Genomic DNA, 16,684 nt, shown 5'->3' on the forward strand with positions numbered 1-16,684 from the left:
CAAACATTGTTCCAGGAACTTCTGGCTCTGACCACGAGGCCAGTCCAGAGGGATGTGCGTGGGCCGGGTCATGGAGTTTGGGGCGGAGCCGAGCAGGGCAGGCTCTTTTTGAGGCAGCAAAAGATAGGGAAGAGCCAGAATGCTTAAGTCGAATAACCCTGGGAGTGAGCCCCAGCTCCATGGCTCCCGTGTGAAGGCGGTTCCCGTGGGACAGCACGGAGCCTCACTCATGGTTGGTAAAACAACAGCCCTCAGAAGGTGCTTTTCTTTCTGTGGGTTTGAACAAGGCTCTGCAGACAGAGATGAGAAGGAGTTGGGGCTTAGAGAGCCACAGGATCCCTTGGGGGGACAGCATCCCCCCTCTCCTCCTCGGCCTTTGTCCTTACTGTTTGGATTAAAGTCCAGAGTCAAGCTGGGCACCAGAGGTGGGTGGGCTCTGTGTGCAGGGTATGAGTCTCCCAAGCCCTCAAAGGACCATGTGACTTCAGAGGCTGGTCCGTGCTGGGGCCAGTGCCCGTTCCCCATTCTGTCCTCCTCAGGCCCCAGTGACTGGCAGGGCCTCTGCCTCCTACCCCACTCTCCCACCTCCCAGCAAACACCAGAAGGTACCTTAACTCAGACTTTTTATTGTACTCAAGTAAAAACTGCCCAGACCCACGGGGGGTGGCACAGAAAAGGAGTGGGCAGAGGTTGGGGACGCTGAGGATCAGATCTCCAGCATGTCGGTCCAGTGTTCCTGTGGAGACAAGAGGGTTGGTGAAAGGCAGCCCAGGAGGTGGGGTGGGGTCGTGAGGCTGGGGCCCAAGCCACCTCTCACCTCTTCTAATTCCGAGTCCTCCTCTTCCTCCTCGGTGCCCATCCGGCACAGCCAGATCAGGTCTCCCCACAGCAGTGAGTTCTTACAGCTACCAGGGGTGTGGTTGGTAGGAGATAGAGTCAGGATCACAAGCCTCCTCCAGGCCAGGACCTGGGTGCTAAGATGAGGACTACCCCAGGCCTGGACTTGGACAACTCGGCACCGTCTTCCCAGAGCTAAACCAGGCTGGAGTAGGGGTGCTGGACTCACCCAGGGCATCGGCCCTCTAGGGGCAGAAGCTGCCCTGGCTCCTCCTGCAGGAACTCCTCTGCCAGGCAGATCACATGGGCCCTCAGGGAGCAGCCAGGGTGGGGGCAACACAGGGGGTCTTCTTCATCCTGTCAGAGGTGGCACGCAGGTAAGAGAGAAAATGGGGAGTAATGATGTAGCTAGCAATGGTGAAGAATTTCTATGGACCAGACACTGTTCCAAGACTTTACATAAAACCATCTTATGAGACATGCGCTATTGATACTATTATTTGTATTTTATAGATGAGGAAACTGAGGCACGGAGACGTTAGAATACTGGCCCACAGGGACTAAGCTGGCCAGTTTTCTCTGAGTGTTAGCAGCGATTATATAACACCATGGCAGGGCAGCCAGACGTAGAGTTCCTTAAAAGCTGAGCAATCTCAGGCAGGTCACTTAATCTCTGAATGGCAAGAGCTCAACTTACATTTACTGAGGGCTCAGTAGAAGCCAGACTCATCATCTCAATTAATTTATTAAATATTTATTGGCCATCTGCTCTGCACTAGACCCTGTTCTACAGTAGTGAAAAGGAACTAAATGCCCCAGTGGAGTTTAGAACGGGGTGGGGGTAGAAACTGATAATAAGGTAAATAAAATATACAGTATGTCAGACAATAATAAGTGTTAAAGGAAGCCAGGGAAGTGTACAAGAAAGAGTAGCAATTTCAGATGGAGAGCCAAGGAAGACCTCACGGAGGAAAGGTGGCATTTTATCAAGACGTTAAGGTCTAGGGAAGAACCTTCCAGTCAAAGGGAAAGGGCAAAGGCCCTGAAAGGAGGATACTGCCGTCGAGGAATGGCCGCAAGCACTATGATCCCCGTTTTAGAGATGGGGGCAGACTGGCCAAAGGGTGTCAATGGGCTGCCCAGTCCCTCAAGAAACAGCTTGATCTTGAGTCCTCTGAACCCTAGACTGCCCTGACCCGGAGACCAGGTGGAGAGTCTTACCTGGAGCACGCGCGCGCACAAGGTGCAGCGGGTCTCGGCGTCGTGCTCCAGCTCGGACTCGGTGTCAGCTGCGCGGCGCCTCGGGGCTGAGGCCCGGGGCGGCGGAGGCCCGAAGGCCAGCGGCACATGAGGCGGCGGCGGCGGGCAGAGATCCTGGCGGAAGTCGGCGCGCAGCCAGCGCAAGGTGAGTGGGAGGCGCGCCCAGGGCGGCGCGCGCAGCATGTGCGCCAGCACGCGCAGGTGGAAGGCGAAGGTGGCCTCACCGCGCAGGCGCGGACCCACGTGCGCCAAGCGGCGCGAGGCCTGCGGGTGCTGCCAGGCCCACTCGAACTGCAGACGGGGAATACTGAGCTTCAGGGCCGCCCGGGGAAGGCCCTAAGCCCTAGCGCCCGTCCTCCCGGCACCCCCGTCTCTTTTCTTACCCGAAGGGCGGCCACTGCGGAGGGGAAGCCGTGTACGATGAGCACCATCTCCCTGGGGAAGAGAATGAGGGGCGCGGCCTGTGAGCCCCTCGCCCCTTCCCGTGTCAAACCGAATCCCCTCGCCATGATGCGTCTCCGGTCCTACCCGAGAGGGGAGTCACACCTGGCTTCAAGCCTAGCCCACGAGGCTCTGCCCCCTCCATGGAGGTATGTCCCCTCGCACCTGCTAACCTCAGGCCCCGCCTCCAGTCACAGGTATTTAACCGCCCTCCTCAGTTCCTCTCCCTTCCAGGCTTTCTCTATTCCAACCCAGCCTTGTTCACCAAGCCCCCTGTCGGTGGACCAAACCTAGATCATCAGTCCCCTTCCCACCCAACCCCCTCCTCTGAGGCCCACAGCCCAGACTCACAGGGCTCCGCCTCCCCACTACCCCTTCTCCCCCGCGACAGTCCCACCCTCGTCACTAGGACCCCGCCCGCAGCCCTGTTTTTCAGCCCCCACGCCGGCCGCGCCCCTCTCAGCGGGCCTCCCCTCCGCCGGCTCCGGCCTTCTCCTAGAAGCCCTCCTCCTGACAGTGATCCGCTGCCTCTTACCAGGGCCCGCGTCCACTGGTCCGCCAGGCCCCGCCTTTTTTGCGGCCCCCGTTGTGCTGCTGCACCCGACGAGCAGGGTTGACCGTGAACCCTACGTAGACGCGACCCCGGTGCCGAGGGTTCAGGCAGTAGAGCAGGTACACGCCGAAGAAGCGCCCAGGCCTCGCCGCGCCCCCTGTGGGGCCCATCGGAACTTGGGGGTTGATTGCTCTGGCCTGTGACCCCGGGGAGAGCTGGGTTGCCAGGGCCGCAAGATGCTTATCTCGGAAAAAGCGCTTGGGGGCAATCCCGAGGTACCCTAGAGGCCACAGCAATGCAGGCTCGTGCACCCTCGCCTAGCTGGAGCTAGGGTGTCCAAACCGGGGCACAGAACCCGGGCTGCTGTGCAGGCGGCGGGTACCAATTAGCGTCCGCAGGGGCCTTATGCAGACTCTGATTGGCTGACTGATGGTAGGTGCAGAAACCGGAGACTGTTGGAAAACTGGGCTTGCAAGAGGGCGGAAGTGCTGTGTTTACTGACGCCTTAGTAAGGGCGGAAGTAGAGACCTCAACGGAAGTGGCCCTAGTAAGGGCGGAAGCAGTGTGGCAGGGGTCCGAGCAGGGGTTCTCTCCCCGCTGGGCCGTCGCCCCCTTTGTGCTGCCACAATGGAACTCAGCGCCGAGTACCTCCGGGAGAAGCTGCAGCGGGACCTGGAGGCGGAACACGTGGTGAGTTGAGCGGCGTGGACACTCGCCCAGCGAGGGGAACAGGGCTCCTGAGGGGCGGGCTTGGCACCATCCACCCCATTCTGCCCCATAGGAAGTGGAGGACACGACTCCCAACCGTTGCGCGTCTAGCTTCCGAGTCCTCGTGGTGTCGGCCAAGTTCGAGGGGAAGCCGCTGCTTCAGAGACACCGGTGAGACCCCAGGAACACCTCATTCAGCGCGGCCCCAGCTCCAGGACCACATCCCCGGCCGCTCCCCGAAACCTAATTTACCCCCACCAATGCGGCCCAGCACCGCAGACCACGACCCCAGCGATCCCGCCTTCATGGCCTCTGCTTCAAATATTGAGACTTCAGCCTTCTACCTCTCTTGTTGCCAGGTTCCGGGGACTACAACCTGGGGGACACCTCCAGTCTCCCGGCTCACCCTAGCTTCGGGGTCTGCGACCCAGGCCCCAGCCTGCCGTTTTCTAATCCCATCTCTCTCTCAGGCTTGTGAACACTTGCCTAGCAGAAGAGCTCCTGCACATCCATGCCTTTGAGCAGAAAACCCTGACTCCAGAGCAGTGGACCCGTGAGCAGCAGAAATAAGGGACCCGGACCTGCACATCTATTAAATTATGAGTCAGGCCCAGCTTCTGTGTCAGTGTGTGTTGTGTGTAGGAGGGTGGGAGGTGTGCAGAGGCCGGGTCTAGGGTCTGGCTTCTCCCTGCCCTCCACTCTCCATTGTTTTACTTTGGGCTAGTCCCTCTCCACACACAGGCCTTTGTGTCCCCACTTAGAAAGTGAAAGTTCAGTTCTTAAAGTCCCTTCCAGGGTGGGCCTCACAGGTCTTCTTTGTAATCCTTGGTGGACCCCCTAGGGGTACGGCCACTACCCACCCGACCCACCCATTCATTGACCATTGCTGGGGGTTCCTGCTCTGTCCTCCTTCAAGATGCATAGATCAGAAGTGCTCAGGGTTTTAGGGCCCTGGGCAATTTAACAAACCTCTCCCTCTCCCTAATATCATCCCAATGTCAGAGGCATTATAGAAGATTCCACACTTCCCCTGTTGGTTCCCCAAGCCCTTCACAGCCTCAGGGACCTGGTACCCCAGCAGGGGCTTCCCAACACCTGGAATGCTGGTGTTTTCTGGCCCCTGGAGAAGGTCCAGTGACCCTTTGGCCCTGGGCTTGATGTGGCCACAGCTGACCCTGGAGAGCTGGTGAGGTTTTTCAGGAACGGAGGGGTGGGATGGGCATAGGGCTAGGGTTACAGCAGTAAAGTAAGGCCAACCAGAGCCACAAAATTGGGGCATGTGAGGCCCTAGAGTCGACACAGGTGCCAGGGTTGATTAGGCCTTGCATAGATGAGGGCCCTGAGACCCAGGAGGAATAGAAAGTGTGCTAATTGGGGATGGAGCTCTTTGGGGGTGAGAAATTGCAGATTTCAACCATCCCACCCACCCTGTTCTCCTGTTTTCAAGGCCGGTTTCTTGGCCCCTAAATTACCGCCACCCCCCACCCCCATCTCCCTCTCTTGTTTCTCTCAGAGGAAGCTGGAAATCATGGTGAGTAGGGGCTAACCCTTCTGAGTTCCAGGGATCCTTCCCTGAACTTTTTTCCGTTTCCCTGGGCCAGGAGAACTAGGGCCAGACTACCCACAAGTCTGCTTCACTAGGAGGGCCCATCATCCCTTTGTGTGGGAGCCTGAGGCCCAGGCTTCAGATGGTCTCCTTCTCTCTGTACCACACCCCTGATTGGATCCACCCCCTAGGTTCGCAGAGCTGTGGTGGAATCCCTCCCCATTCTATAGATGAGCAACTGAGGCCTGGAGAGAAGTGACTTGCCCAGGGGCACATGGTTTGCATAGAGATAGAGACCCAAATGGGCAGACAGGGACATTTGTACGGCATGCCAAAGGGGAATGGGGGTTCAAAGGGGACATTTAGTCCTTGCTGTGGTCCCTATGTGGATGAACAAAGCCCTGTTGTGGCCGGGACACCCATCCCCAATAGTCCTGTGTCCCAGCTCAGGGGGGATCACCTGCTAAGTTGGCCATCGGGAACCCATTTCCAAGTCCCCCCTTGATAGGGCTTGACAGATCGAGGCCAGACCCAGGTGGAAGCCACAGACAGGGTTCAAGAGGCAGCCACGCCGTGCAGGGAAGGCTCTGAGTTAGAAGGGGGGGACTTGCATCTTGACTCGGGATCTGTCCCTCAGCAAGCCCAGCTCCTGCTCTCAGCCTGTTTCCTCGCTTGTAAACTAGGGTCAGGGCCTATTGCTTTGATTCTAAGCTTTCTTCTTACAAAAGGACCCCTTATTTTGATCCCTTGGGCTTACAGTTTGAAAGATGTCATGTAAGTGCTGGTTGCTTCATTTTCCCCACAAACAAGCAGCAGTGTCAGGACAGCTGCATACAAGCTGGTGGTGTGGTTGACCGGCAAAGGCAGATTTGGGGTAAACAGAATGACCGAGGCTCCAGGCTAGAGCCCTGAGCAGCTTCGACCTACCAGCTGGAAAACAGAGCAGGCTCCCAACCAACATCAGCACAGGATGGCTCCCACCCGCAAAGGCCTCTTCCTGTCTGTGGTCTAGGGCATTCAGAGGCATCTCCCCAGCCCGCCCCTGCCATGGGTCAACCTCATCAAGGCTATGGAGAGGGAAGCTCAAGCGCAGGTCAGTTCAGCAGACCCAGCATCTGGTGACCAGTCACTGGAGTCTGAGAGGTACCAGAAAATAAAGCCATTTTATTAGTATTTTCTTATCTGCCATTGTGGCCTGGGGAGTGGGAGTGGAAGGGAGGGAGGTGATGCCATTGGCCTCAGCCGGTGGTCCTCTACTTGGCCTGGACTGTCTCCTCCAGCCTATCCAGGCGCTTCTGTAGCTCCTGTACCGTAGCCTGGAGCTTCTTCATCTCTTCCTCCAACCGGGATACAGCATCCTGGGGGATCCAGGGCTGCATCAGGCCCAGCTCCTCCCTGGCCACTAGGCCTCCTCCCAAGAGCCCCAGGGCTTGGGCCCTTCTGTCTCTCAGCCAGAGAGCTGCAGGCCTATAAGCCTGAAACCTGTTTTCTGAGGCCTCAGGATTATCCACTCCCAGCCCCCACAGGATCCCCAACATTGTGAGTTTGGGCTGCCCCAAATGCCAGCCTCTTTCCACTTGGGTCAATGACCACATCAGTAGCAGCCCCTGCCCTACCCCATCTTCCTGTCCTGATTCCTGGGCTCCCATCTGCCTCTCACCGAACTGGGAGCGCCACTGGCCTCAGGTGCCATCCTCTTGCGCCCAGTGTCCAGGCCCCGGTTGATCCTCAGCTCCCGGCTCTTTGGAGGCACGTAGCCATCCTTGAGGGAAATGAGGAGGGGCCCGGCATCCCGACCCCCTAGCCACTCCTCAGCTGTGAGGGCAGCGTCAGGCCCTGCAGTGGGCGGGTACAGGTCCTCCTGGAACAGGTCCGACTGTGGGGCAAGGCCAAGGCTGGTTAAGAAAGTGCTTGGGCCACACCACCACCCGCCACTCCGAGAGCCCGGGGAGGGACACGGGAGCATCACCTTTCTAGGCACCGTCATGGCGATGGGCTCACACCTCCGCTCGTGCAGCTTGTAGAATCTGTGGAAACAGGAAGGCGATCAGCACCCACAGCATGGCTGGGCTGGGACTGAAGCTCGTTGTGCGGTCGGCACTGCCCAAGGAGCATACTCAGGTCAGGGGCAGGGGTGGTTACCTGGCAATCTCACACTTGTTCACCTCCAGACCACGTTTGGGCATGTAGCCCATGCCACGCTGGGACTCCTTGGAACTGAACATGGAGAGATAGTGCAGGAATGGGGCCTCGGAAGTGATCTCAAAGTACCGGATAGAGCTGTCACCCTGCAGGTGGTGGATGCAAGGGAGGATCAACACTGGCAGATGCCTCCAGCTGTGGTCCTTTCCCAGTCCCCCTGCCCACCTCGCTCCCCCGACCCCCTGCCCAACTGGGCCACCTTGCCACAGAGGTAGACAATGTTGGTGTCAGGGTCAAAGAAGGGCAGCAGGACACCGCTGCTCGTGTCCAGTTCCTGCAGGGACAGCGGCTCCTCCAGGTGCTTCTGTAGAGACGGGCAGGGGGTTATAATGAGCTGGGCCACGTCAGGCCCAGGTGTGGTCCAGTGATGGAGGAGTGGGGTGGGGGGCTCATAGACCAGCGGAAAACCCCATCTCGCGGTGGGTAAACTGAGGCCATGGCCTTCCAGCCAGACACTTGGCAGGGCTGGGACTAAGCCTGTTCCCCACCGGGCACTCACCGTGTCCCACAGCGCCACCTGCCGCTCACTCATGCGGCTGAAACCTGTGGTCAGGATCTTTCCATCTGACACAAACACGGCACGCACAGGCCGGGTCCCCTCGTGGGGACGTTCCTTCTCCTGGAAGGAAAGGGAGGGGACCGGTCAGCCATCCGCACGCACCCCCTAAGGGCCAGGCCTCAGCTGGGAGTGGGTAGCATCTAGGGGCCTGGTTGGTGGTGGGTAGGAGGGGCAAAGCTCTCAGGGTCAAGGGTCAAGGCAACTCACAGCTACAATGGTGCCTTTGCGGGGCTCAATGATGCGGAATCGCTTGTCGCGGCAGGAGGTACAGATGAGAGCGCCATCTCGGCTCCAGTCCACGCTGTAGATTGTGTCCGGGTGCACGTCCGAGCCCAGCGTCAGCATGGCCGCCCCCGTGCCCACGTCCCACACCAGGATCACATTGTCGCAACCTGGGCGATGCCCCCAGTGTCAGAAGCCGTGAGCCTCCCACCCTCGCTGTCAGGGGACCAGCCCTCCCTGCTTCTCCCCCCACCACGGGCACCTGCACTGAGCAGCACATTCTGGGCTGTGGGGTGCCAGACCACAATGCCCACGCGCTTGGTGTGGCCCTCCAGGGTGACGACAGGCTCCCGCAGGGGCAGCATCAGGCCCCCATCAGGGATCTCCCACACCTGCAGAGAAGCGGTGAGTGAGTCTTGGGGGCTCCAAACGTCAGCTCCAGTGCTGGAGCCCCCTCCTGGCCCGTGTGTCCCCACACTCACCATGACTGTGCAGTCCTCGGAGCCACTGGCAATGACATTATCATTGTGCGGGCACCAGGCGATGTCCAGCACCGGGGCCGTGTGGCCACAGACCATAGGCACGTTCTTGTCCACACGTCCAGTCTAGAGGACACAGCGGGGCCTCTGAGGGAGGTGCTTTTGCCCTCCAAACCCAATCCAACCTCCCCACTCCCCTCCACGAGGCACAGAGAGAAAAGCTGTGAGGTCCCTGGGAGGCAGAGCGGGGCCTGGGGTGGGAGGGTTTGGGCCTCTGCCCCAGCCCCACAGTTGTCTGGGCAACTCAGTAGCACAGGATGGGCGCACGGGGCTGGTCCTGCCTTGCTGTCAGAGCCTTGCCAAGTTCCTGCCATCTCTAGCTCAGTTTCTCATCCATGCCCCGTGGCCTGGTACTCCCACCCCAGCTTCCCCAGGTGAGGCCCCCATGGGAAGACAGGCCAGGGCCCTGGGCATGGGACAGGCTGGCGGGGGCTAGTTATACTGGGGCTGGAGTTCCCCAGGGAAGTGTGTGTGAATGATGGGGCTGTAGGGATGGGTCCTTCCAAAAGGACAGGGATGGGGAAGTCTGCCATAACCGGACCCCCAGCAGGAGCAGAGGTTTGGAAATGGGCTCTTCCGGGGACAGCTGCTGCAGCAGGGCTTCCTGTGTGAAGAGCAGGCCCAGCTCTCACCCCGACAACCACTTCCTCTTCTCTTGTTTCCATCGGCCCTTTTAAGGTAACAACTGAGGGCCTGTCTCCCCTTCCTGTCTCACCACCCAAGAGCACAGGAGTGTGCTGGGGGTGGGGTCAGCAGACAACAGGGCTGGGGAGGCGAGATCTGACGGGGCCCAGGTTGGGGGAGCGGAGAGGGTCTCTTACATCACCCCTGCCTGTGAGCTGGGAGCCAGAGCTTGCTGTGTTCCCAAGGGCTCCGAAAGGTCCCTCCAAACCCTAAGAGCACTGCTGGGCTTGCCCAGACTCCATCCCAGCCCTCTTCATGCTCCCGAGGGGAGAAAGGTCCAGGCTGAGAATTGGGAGGCCTGGCCCTGGGTCTGCAGGACTCACTGTACGTCCCTTCCCATGTCATCCCCCCTGAGCTTTAGCTTCCATGCGACCACTGCACGTAGGAGCTGAAGGAAGCATAAGGTTCATCTGGCTCAGCTCAATTTTACAGACGACAACACTGCGGCCCGGGAAGGCTTGGGGATAGTGAATCACCTCATCAGGAACCCCAGGGGGCCACTAGATGACCAGAGGCCCCCCCAGGGCTCCAGGGGCTCACCTTGCCCAGGGGCAGCACCAGGAAGGCCCCTCCCCCACTGGCCTCACAGATCAGGGCCACGAACTTGGGGTTGACAGAGCAGAAGCCACTGTCCCAGGTGTTCTGTGAGACGCGCACGTCCTCATAGCACTGGTCAGCCTTGGCCGGCTGTCCAAACACGTGGCGGAACTTGCTGGAACGGACCACCTGTCGGCTCATCCTGGAAGGCACACAGGTGGAGGGCTTTTCTCCCTTCAGGTCAACTCTGACCTTACAGTGGTCCCCATCTCCCCCAGGACACCCCTCAGCCTGGCAGTCATGGTCTCAGCTAACTTCCCCAGCATGTCTCCCTGGCCCCTTGCCGCTCTCCTCTGTAACTGACATCCTGCTACGCTCACACTCGCCTTGCCCACACCTCCTCACCCCTGGCTAACCTGCAAGGCCCACCTTCTCAACCCTCCCCAGGCCTAGCTTCTGTACCCTCAGCCTCCCCAGCAGAGCCTGATGTGGGGTAGCACCTAGTGCCGATTTGACCACAGAATGGCTGACGGACACAGAGCCCTCCCTCTCTGACAGGTCACACTCCGGGGCCTCAGTGCAACAGCTTGGAGGGTGGGTTCTCTCAGCCTCCGTGTCCAGACCTCACACCCTCACACCCACATAAGAAGCTGCCTAAAGGCAGGGGCCCTCCCTGCCTCCAGGCCCAGGGCTGGACATGCTGAGGGAAGAGGCGTGTGGGTTTGCCTGGGAGGGCAAACCTCAGTGGCAGGAGGGCTTCCCCAGCAGGTCTCTGGGCACCAGAAACAAGCGGATGGCTAGGGTCCCAGCATCTCCTCCTCCATGCACCTCTGCTTAAGCAGGTGCTCTTTAGTGCCTTCTCCAGCCCCAGTGGAGCTGTCCACAGGAAGGCAGAGGCCAGCGCTCACTTCTTGGAGGTCCAGCTAGGATGGTTTTCCCCCCAGGCTGGGTGACAGCGAAGCCAAGGGGCCTGCCTCTGGCTCCCCAGGCTCCAGGCCGCCATCCTGGCACCCAACAGCATCGCCTTCCAGCTCACCGTGGGGGCCCCCCCAGGGCCTCTCCTCCACGGCCCCAGCTTCACCCTTTTGCCCCCCCTTCAGGCCTAGCCCTTCTCACTGGGGGCTCCAGCCAGCCTCGCCCATCCCATGACTCTCCAGGAGGCTCTGGGGTCCACCCGCCCGGAAAGCACGTGAGGAGCTTGCGTGAGGAGAAGCAGTCTGGGGACAGGGGATCCATCCCGGGTGGGAAGCCTGGGTCTGGGGAGAGGGGAGCCGCAAATCGGAGGTTGAGAGACAGGAAGCCATCGTCCCACCCCACCTCCTTCCCCACCGCAGGTACCAGGCCCGGAAACCACGGAAAGGGGAACTTGGTCTTTTCTTGTTTTGCTCTCAACCCCTTCCTGTCTCCAAGCTCAGGGCAGCTGCTGGGCTCACCCCACCCTGCCCCCGACTGCCACCCCAAAGACTCCCATTCTGGGGAGAGTCCGGTCGGCGTGTGTCCTGACCCCCCGGGCTTCCCCACCTCCATCTTGGCTGCGGTGGTCCCGCACCCTCGCCCGCTCCCGGAGCTCTCAGACACGCAGACGGACCCTCCTCCGCGCACCCACACCCCAGGCGAGTCCCGCCACGCGGGGCGTCAACGGGCTCTGTCCCCGCCTCCGAGCCAGCTCGCTCTGACAGTCTGTCGGCCCCCGCAGAGGGCTTCTGCCAGGCTCCCGCCTGCCCCACAGGTGGCCCAGGGCAGCGATGCCGAGTCCCGTCCCCGGGCTCCAGCCTTACCTGCTGCTGAGAGATGAGTGACCCCCCAGACGGAGGAAGGAGAGGAGGAGGAGGAGGAGGAAGCAGCTGGAGGAGCCTGCGACTGCCGGCTGAGGATGCTCTTGTCAAGACAATGAATGAGAAGCGGCGGCGCCCGCCTCCTTAGGGGTGGCAGCGCCCCTTTGGGCGGAGCTCTTAAAGCCGAGAGCCCTTCCCTCCGCAGAGGCGCCGCCTCGCCCCACCAGCCCGCAGCCTCCCCTCCCCTCCCCTCCCCTCCCTCCGCGGAGAAGCTCAGCGCCTTAGCTGCCAATTCCAAACCAAAACAGATGCTGCTGGCCAGTCGCTGACAATCTGATCTGCACTTTTTAATGTCAAAATGTAAAAAATACCCGTTCCTTCCTCCCTCCTTCAGCCCACCCCCAGCCTACTCGCCATCCTTCGCCTGGCATTCATAAAAGGGCCCATCAGTTCTCCCAGCGGGCCTTGGTACAGCCCCCCCGCCCCCCTCCCCGCCCCAGCTAAGGCTATGCTGCCATCTCTTCCCCCACCGACGACGCTCAGGGAACAGGAAGGCGGGGGAACAAGGAGGAGGGAGAACCCTGCACCCACCTGCGCCCAGGAAGCCTGGGGCCTCTCCAGGCTCCTACATTTACAAGCGGGTGGCCTTGGGAGAGTCACTTAACTTCTCTGGGTCTGTCCTCACCTAGGAGCACCTCTGCCTGCCTCACAGGGGCGAATGAAATAATTTGGTGTTATGGAGAGCCTGTTTGCGCAGGGGCTACGGAAATGAAAAAGTCAGAGTCGAGTTCCTGCCCCAAAGAGCTCTCAGTCTACTGAAAGGAGAGGCACAAATAACAGCTCCAAGAGCTAAGTAGAGGCCGAAGCCCAGACTTCAGACTCAAGAGGAAGGAGTTCGTTCCCATCCTTGGCATCAGAGTCTCGGAGGTAGCAATGTGGAAAGGTCCGCTCTAGAATCAGACTGCTTTATGAGCTTGACTCCCAGCCGTCACACCTACTGAGTGACGTTGGGCAGGTTCCTTAACCTCTGTCAGCCTCAGTTTCTCTTTCTGTAACAGCGTCATACCTACCTCCTGACTTTATTGGAACGGAAAGCCTTCTGCACCTCATCCAAAGTGTAGCAAGCACTTAATAAATGTTACCTCTCACCACTGTTACTGTTTAGAGTATTGGGACTGAACCTGAAAGGATGAGAAGGGGCCAACAGGCGTGACCGGAGGAGGTCTTGTCAGCAGAGGGACAGCCTGAGCAAAGTCCCAACGATGTGATCCTTCAGCCCCTGGTTCAAATCCTGCCTCCACCACGGCTTGGCTGCGTGATCTTAGGCAAGAGGTTTAAACCTCAGTTTCTTCATCTGTAAATGGAGGCTAAATATGATTTGTCCTGTCCAGCTCACAGTTATGAGGCTCGAGTGGTTATAAAAGTGTCCTCCACACTTTTATTCCACTCAAGCATTCAGTTGTAAGAACCTCTGTGTTGTATTTCACCTGAGAGCCTGCTACTGGACTGGACTGGACGAGGATGGGCAGGGATTGTGTTGTATAGTCTCCAGCGGAAATGATGAGAATAACGGCTGGGATTTACTGAGCACCTACTGTGTGCTGGGCACTGCTCTAACACTATAAATACGCTGCACTCACTTAATCCTCACAACACACCCAGGGAGCAGGTACCACCTCCAATGTAAAGAGAGGAAACTGAGGCACCCATGACCTTCAGTCCTGGGACATCTCATTTCCAGGCAGAGGACAAGCACGTTGTGAGGGGCCTGAAAACCATGACCCCTGAGGCAGAGCCTGACAGGCATGGAGAGGGAAAGGTGGGGATGCGCAAAGGCTACTTTCTCATTCCAGCTGGTCTGCTGTGGGGCGGGGGGCACAGACGCGAGGCTGGTAGTGGAGGTTGTGAGGCAGCAGCTGTCCCGGCAAAACAAGAGTGAGCGTTAGTTCAGTAGTGGGTGCTGAAGGCTCTTCAGGTGATTAAGATGAGGCTGGTCCTTCCTGTGAGGGGTGTTGGGAGGGTGTTCCTGCCAGATGCCACTGGACCAGCATCTTACCATCCCCTCTTTACTGGAGGCTGCATCTGGGTTTTCCTTGAAGAAACCAACCTTTATGCACTGGCAATCCTTGAAGTTTGAGAGGGTGTCCAGGGTAGGCACACGGTCCACATTTCCCCAGTCAAAGCTACCTTTTATGATTGGTTCAGGGGTGGACACTTAAATCAAGTCTATGCATGCAGAAGCAGATTCACTGGAGCTGCTAGGAAAAAGAGCCCTCTTTCCACTGGGGGTTAGTAAGCTAAAAGGCTGTAAGCCCAGGACTACTAGTGACCATCTTGACACCATGTAGGAAAAGCCAGCCAGAATGAGCCCACACAGAGGACTGCAGACACAAGATATGAAGACAGACATATTCTTGACATCTTTTGAGTATCTGGATCAAGCTGTGCCTGAGTCCCTTAACCTTTCATAAGTTCCTTTTTCCACATAAGTCAGTACGTTTTAGATGGATTTCTGGCATTTACAGTTGAAAGGGTTCTTACTGGTACACCCACCATGGAGGGAGACAGGACCAGAGGCCCTTCCAAGGTGTCAGATACACACAGTAAAGAGGGACTGAAATGCTGAGCACGGGATAAAGTTCAAACTCCTTAGCAAGGCTCACAAGACCTCCTCTGGTCTGTCCTGCCCTAAAGGTCTGTAGAGCATGATGGAGTCAGCCCCAGAGAACCTTTCCTTCATGGTTCTCCTGCTGCCCCAGTGCAGTGATGTTTCCTCACCTGTAAAGGTGCACAGCACTGCTCACTTACACTAGAGTGTGTACCCGTCACCCAGCTTCAACAAGTACCAACACATGGCCAATACTCGTTCATTCCTTCTTCCACATTATTTTCTTGGCATCTATTTAAAAAAATCCAAGACATCATAGCATTTCAACTTAAATACTTCTGCATTTATTTCCAACAGATAAAGACTTTTAAACTCTTAGAGTTTTTAATAAAATTGCATTAACTTTATAGATTAATTTGAGAAGGATATTAAGACTTCCATCCATGATTATAGTGTATTCCTCCGTATATTTATGTCTTCTTTTATGTCCCTTATTATTTTATAATTTTCTCTATAAAGGTCGAGTATATCATTAAATTTCTCCCCCCAACAGGTGTATTATAGTTTTGTGGCTATTTTGAATGGATTCTTCTCATTCTAGTTGTAACCTTATTTTATTTCCTTTCAAAAATCAACTTTATTTACGTACAATAAAATACATCTTTATTCCCATACAATATAACACACTCAGTTTAAGTGCATGGTTCAATTAGTTTTGACAAATGTATATACCCAAGTAATTACCACCATAATAAAGATATAAAATATTTCCATCACTCCTAAAAGTTCACACCCTTCTACAATCAATTTCCACCCTCAGACCCCAGCAACCACTGATCTGCTTTCTGTCAGTATAGATTAGTTTTGCCTGCTCTAGAATGTTCCATACAAATGAAATCATACAGTATGGGTCTGTCTTTTTTCATTCAGCATAACGTTTTGAAATTAATCCATGTTATTGTATGTCAGATAAGGATTTTTATTTTACCCAAGCACAATACCACTATGTAATACATAATTATATCTAAAATGTTTAGCAATAATTTCTTTTTTAAAAATTTTTTTAAATTTATTTATTTATTTTTTTGGCTGCATTGTGTCTTTGTTGCTGCACGGGGGCCTCCTCTAGTTGCGGCGAGCGGGGGCCACTCTTCGTTGCGGTGCGCGGGCTTCTCACAGTGGTGGCTTCTCTTGTTGCAGAGCACGGGCTCCAGGCGTGGGGGCTTCAGTAGTTGTGGCGCATGGGCCCAGTTGCTTCGCATTATGTGGGATCTTCCCCGACCAGGGCTCAAACCCGTGTCCCCTGCATTGGCAGGCGGATTCCCAGCCACTGCGCCAACAGGGAAGCTCTCTCATTTTTTTAAAAATATTTATTTATTTATTTTATTTTTGGCTGCGTTGGGTCTTAGTTGCGGCACGCGGGATCTTCCTTGCGGCATGCGGGATCTTCCGTTGCGGTGCGCGGGCTTCTCTCTAGTTGCGGTGTGCGTGCTCAGTATTTGCGGTGTGTGGGCTTAGTTACCCTGTGGCATGTGGGATCTAGTTCCCCACCTAGGTAACGAACCCGCGTTCCCTGCACTGGAGGGCGGATTCTTAACCACTGGACCACCAGGGAAGTCCCTAGGAATAATTTCTTAACATCATCTAATTCCTAATTTATGTTCAAATCTCCATGATTACCTAAAGAAAGAAAAGAAAAAGAAAAAAAGAACCCAGAAGTGACTCTTAACATCACCAAAAGTAGGACACCCAGATATTACGTGCCTCCCATAAAATGATATAATAATTATGTAGCGTCACCTTTGCAGTATTCTTGCCAAAATCATCACCATCATCATCATCATCATCACCAGCCAGAATCTAATGGAGCCTCTAGATCTAGCTATTAGTTTATAGGAAATAAAAAGGATAGAAGACAAGGTTAAACAACACCAGGAGGAAGCAATTACCTAAATCTATAATGTAGAAAATTTTATAGGATAAATGATCTGGCTTCAACAAATGAATGGCATTAAAAGGAGGGGAAATATATTAAAAGAGTCTTAAGAAACATATCAACTAACTGTAACATGTGAACTTTCTTTGGATCCTGATTCAAACAAATCAACTGTAAAAGGAGATTTTTTTTTTTTTAAGCATGAGTTTTAAAGCAGGGAGACCCTGGTTTGTTTATTTATTTATTTATTTATTTTTGGTTGCATTGGGTCTTCGTT

The 16,684-nt window shown here is 56.2% G+C and overlaps 3 protein-coding genes across 4 annotated transcripts; 1 reads left to right on the forward strand and 2 right to left on the reverse strand.

The window, feature by feature from the left end:
- Positions 1–610: 610 nt before the first annotated feature.
- On the reverse strand, positions 611–3,367 carry SLX1A (SLX1 homolog A, structure-specific endonuclease subunit). 2 transcript variants are annotated; one of them, XM_079720131.1, is made up of 6 exons: positions 3,074–3,367; positions 2,481–2,532; positions 2,059–2,388; positions 1,067–1,194; positions 818–905; positions 611–736 (listed from the first exon to the last, which is right to left on the reverse strand). In XM_079720131.1, the coding sequence occupies exons 1-6, from the start codon at positions 3,259–3,261 to the stop codon at positions 707–709; spliced, it is 816 nt and encodes a 271-aa protein (XP_079576257.1). In that variant the 5' UTR covers positions 3,262–3,367; the 3' UTR covers positions 611–706. The 2 variants fall into 2 exon arrangements, with proteins under 2 accessions (XP_079576257.1, XP_079576258.1); XM_079720132.1 differs by lacking the exon at positions 2,059–2,388.
- Positions 3,368–3,587: 220 nt separating this feature from the next.
- Positions 3,588–4,412, forward strand: BOLA2B (bolA family member 2B). The gene is made up of 3 exons (XM_079720133.1): positions 3,588–3,781; positions 3,873–3,970; positions 4,270–4,412. The coding sequence occupies exons 1-3, from the start codon at positions 3,719–3,721 to the stop codon at positions 4,367–4,369; spliced, it is 261 nt and encodes an 86-aa protein (XP_079576259.1). The 5' UTR covers positions 3,588–3,718; the 3' UTR covers positions 4,370–4,412.
- A 2,077-nt stretch (positions 4,413–6,489) lies between these two features.
- On the reverse strand, positions 6,490–10,290 carry CORO1A (coronin 1A). Its single transcript, XM_079719623.1, has 10 exons — positions 10,092–10,290; positions 8,811–8,933; positions 8,591–8,720; positions 8,314–8,498; positions 8,047–8,166; positions 7,747–7,851; positions 7,488–7,633; positions 7,315–7,372; positions 7,006–7,221; positions 6,490–6,703 (listed from the first exon to the last, which is right to left on the reverse strand). Exons 1-10 carry the CDS (start codon positions 10,287–10,289, stop codon positions 6,599–6,601), a joined length of 1,386 nt encoding a protein of 461 aa, XP_079575749.1. The 5' UTR covers position 10,290; the 3' UTR covers positions 6,490–6,598.
- Positions 10,291–16,684: the final 6,394 nt, after the last annotated feature.

This window comes from Hyperoodon ampullatus (genome assembly GCF_949752795.1).
Source record: "Hyperoodon ampullatus genome assembly, chromosome: 14".
Classification (NCBI taxonomy): Eukaryota; Metazoa; Chordata; class Mammalia; order Artiodactyla; family Ziphiidae; genus Hyperoodon; species Hyperoodon ampullatus.

Bases quoted from the DNA above. Each gene is read 5' to 3' on its own strand.
- SLX1A (XM_079720131.1), bottom strand. From the start codon at position 3,261: ATGGGCCCCACAGGGGGCGCGGCGAGGCCTGGGCGCTTCTTCGGCGTG. The intron at 2,533-3,073 runs GTAAGAGGCAGC...TCTCTTCCCCAG, and splicing joins ACCAGTGGACGCGGGCCCTG to GGAGATGGTGCTCATCGTAC. The intron at 1,195-2,058 runs GTAAGACTCTCC...CACCTCTGACAG, and splicing joins TGTGCGCGCGCGTGCTCCAG to GATGAAGAAGACCCCCTGTG.
- BOLA2B (XM_079720133.1), top strand. From the start codon at position 3,719: ATGGAACTCAGCGCCGAGTACCTCCGGGAGAAGCTGCAGCGGGACCTG. The intron at 3,782-3,872 runs GTGAGTTGAGCG...TCTGCCCCATAG, and splicing joins ACCTGGAGGCGGAACACGTG to GAAGTGGAGGACACGACTCC. The intron at 3,971-4,269 runs GTGAGACCCCAG...TCTCTCTCTCAG, and splicing joins CCGCTGCTTCAGAGACACCG to GCTTGTGAACACTTGCCTAG.
- CORO1A (XM_079719623.1), bottom strand. From the start codon at position 10,289: ATGAGCCGACAGGTGGTCCGTTCCAGCAAGTTCCGCCACGTGTTTGGA. The intron at 8,499-8,590 runs GTGCCCGTGGTG...GGCATCGCCCAG, and splicing joins GAATGTGCTGCTCAGTGCAG to GTTGCGACAATGTGATCCTG. The intron at 7,634-7,746 runs GTGGCCCAGTTG...CACCACCTGCAG, and splicing joins TTGTCTACCTCTGTGGCAAG to GGTGACAGCTCTATCCGGTA.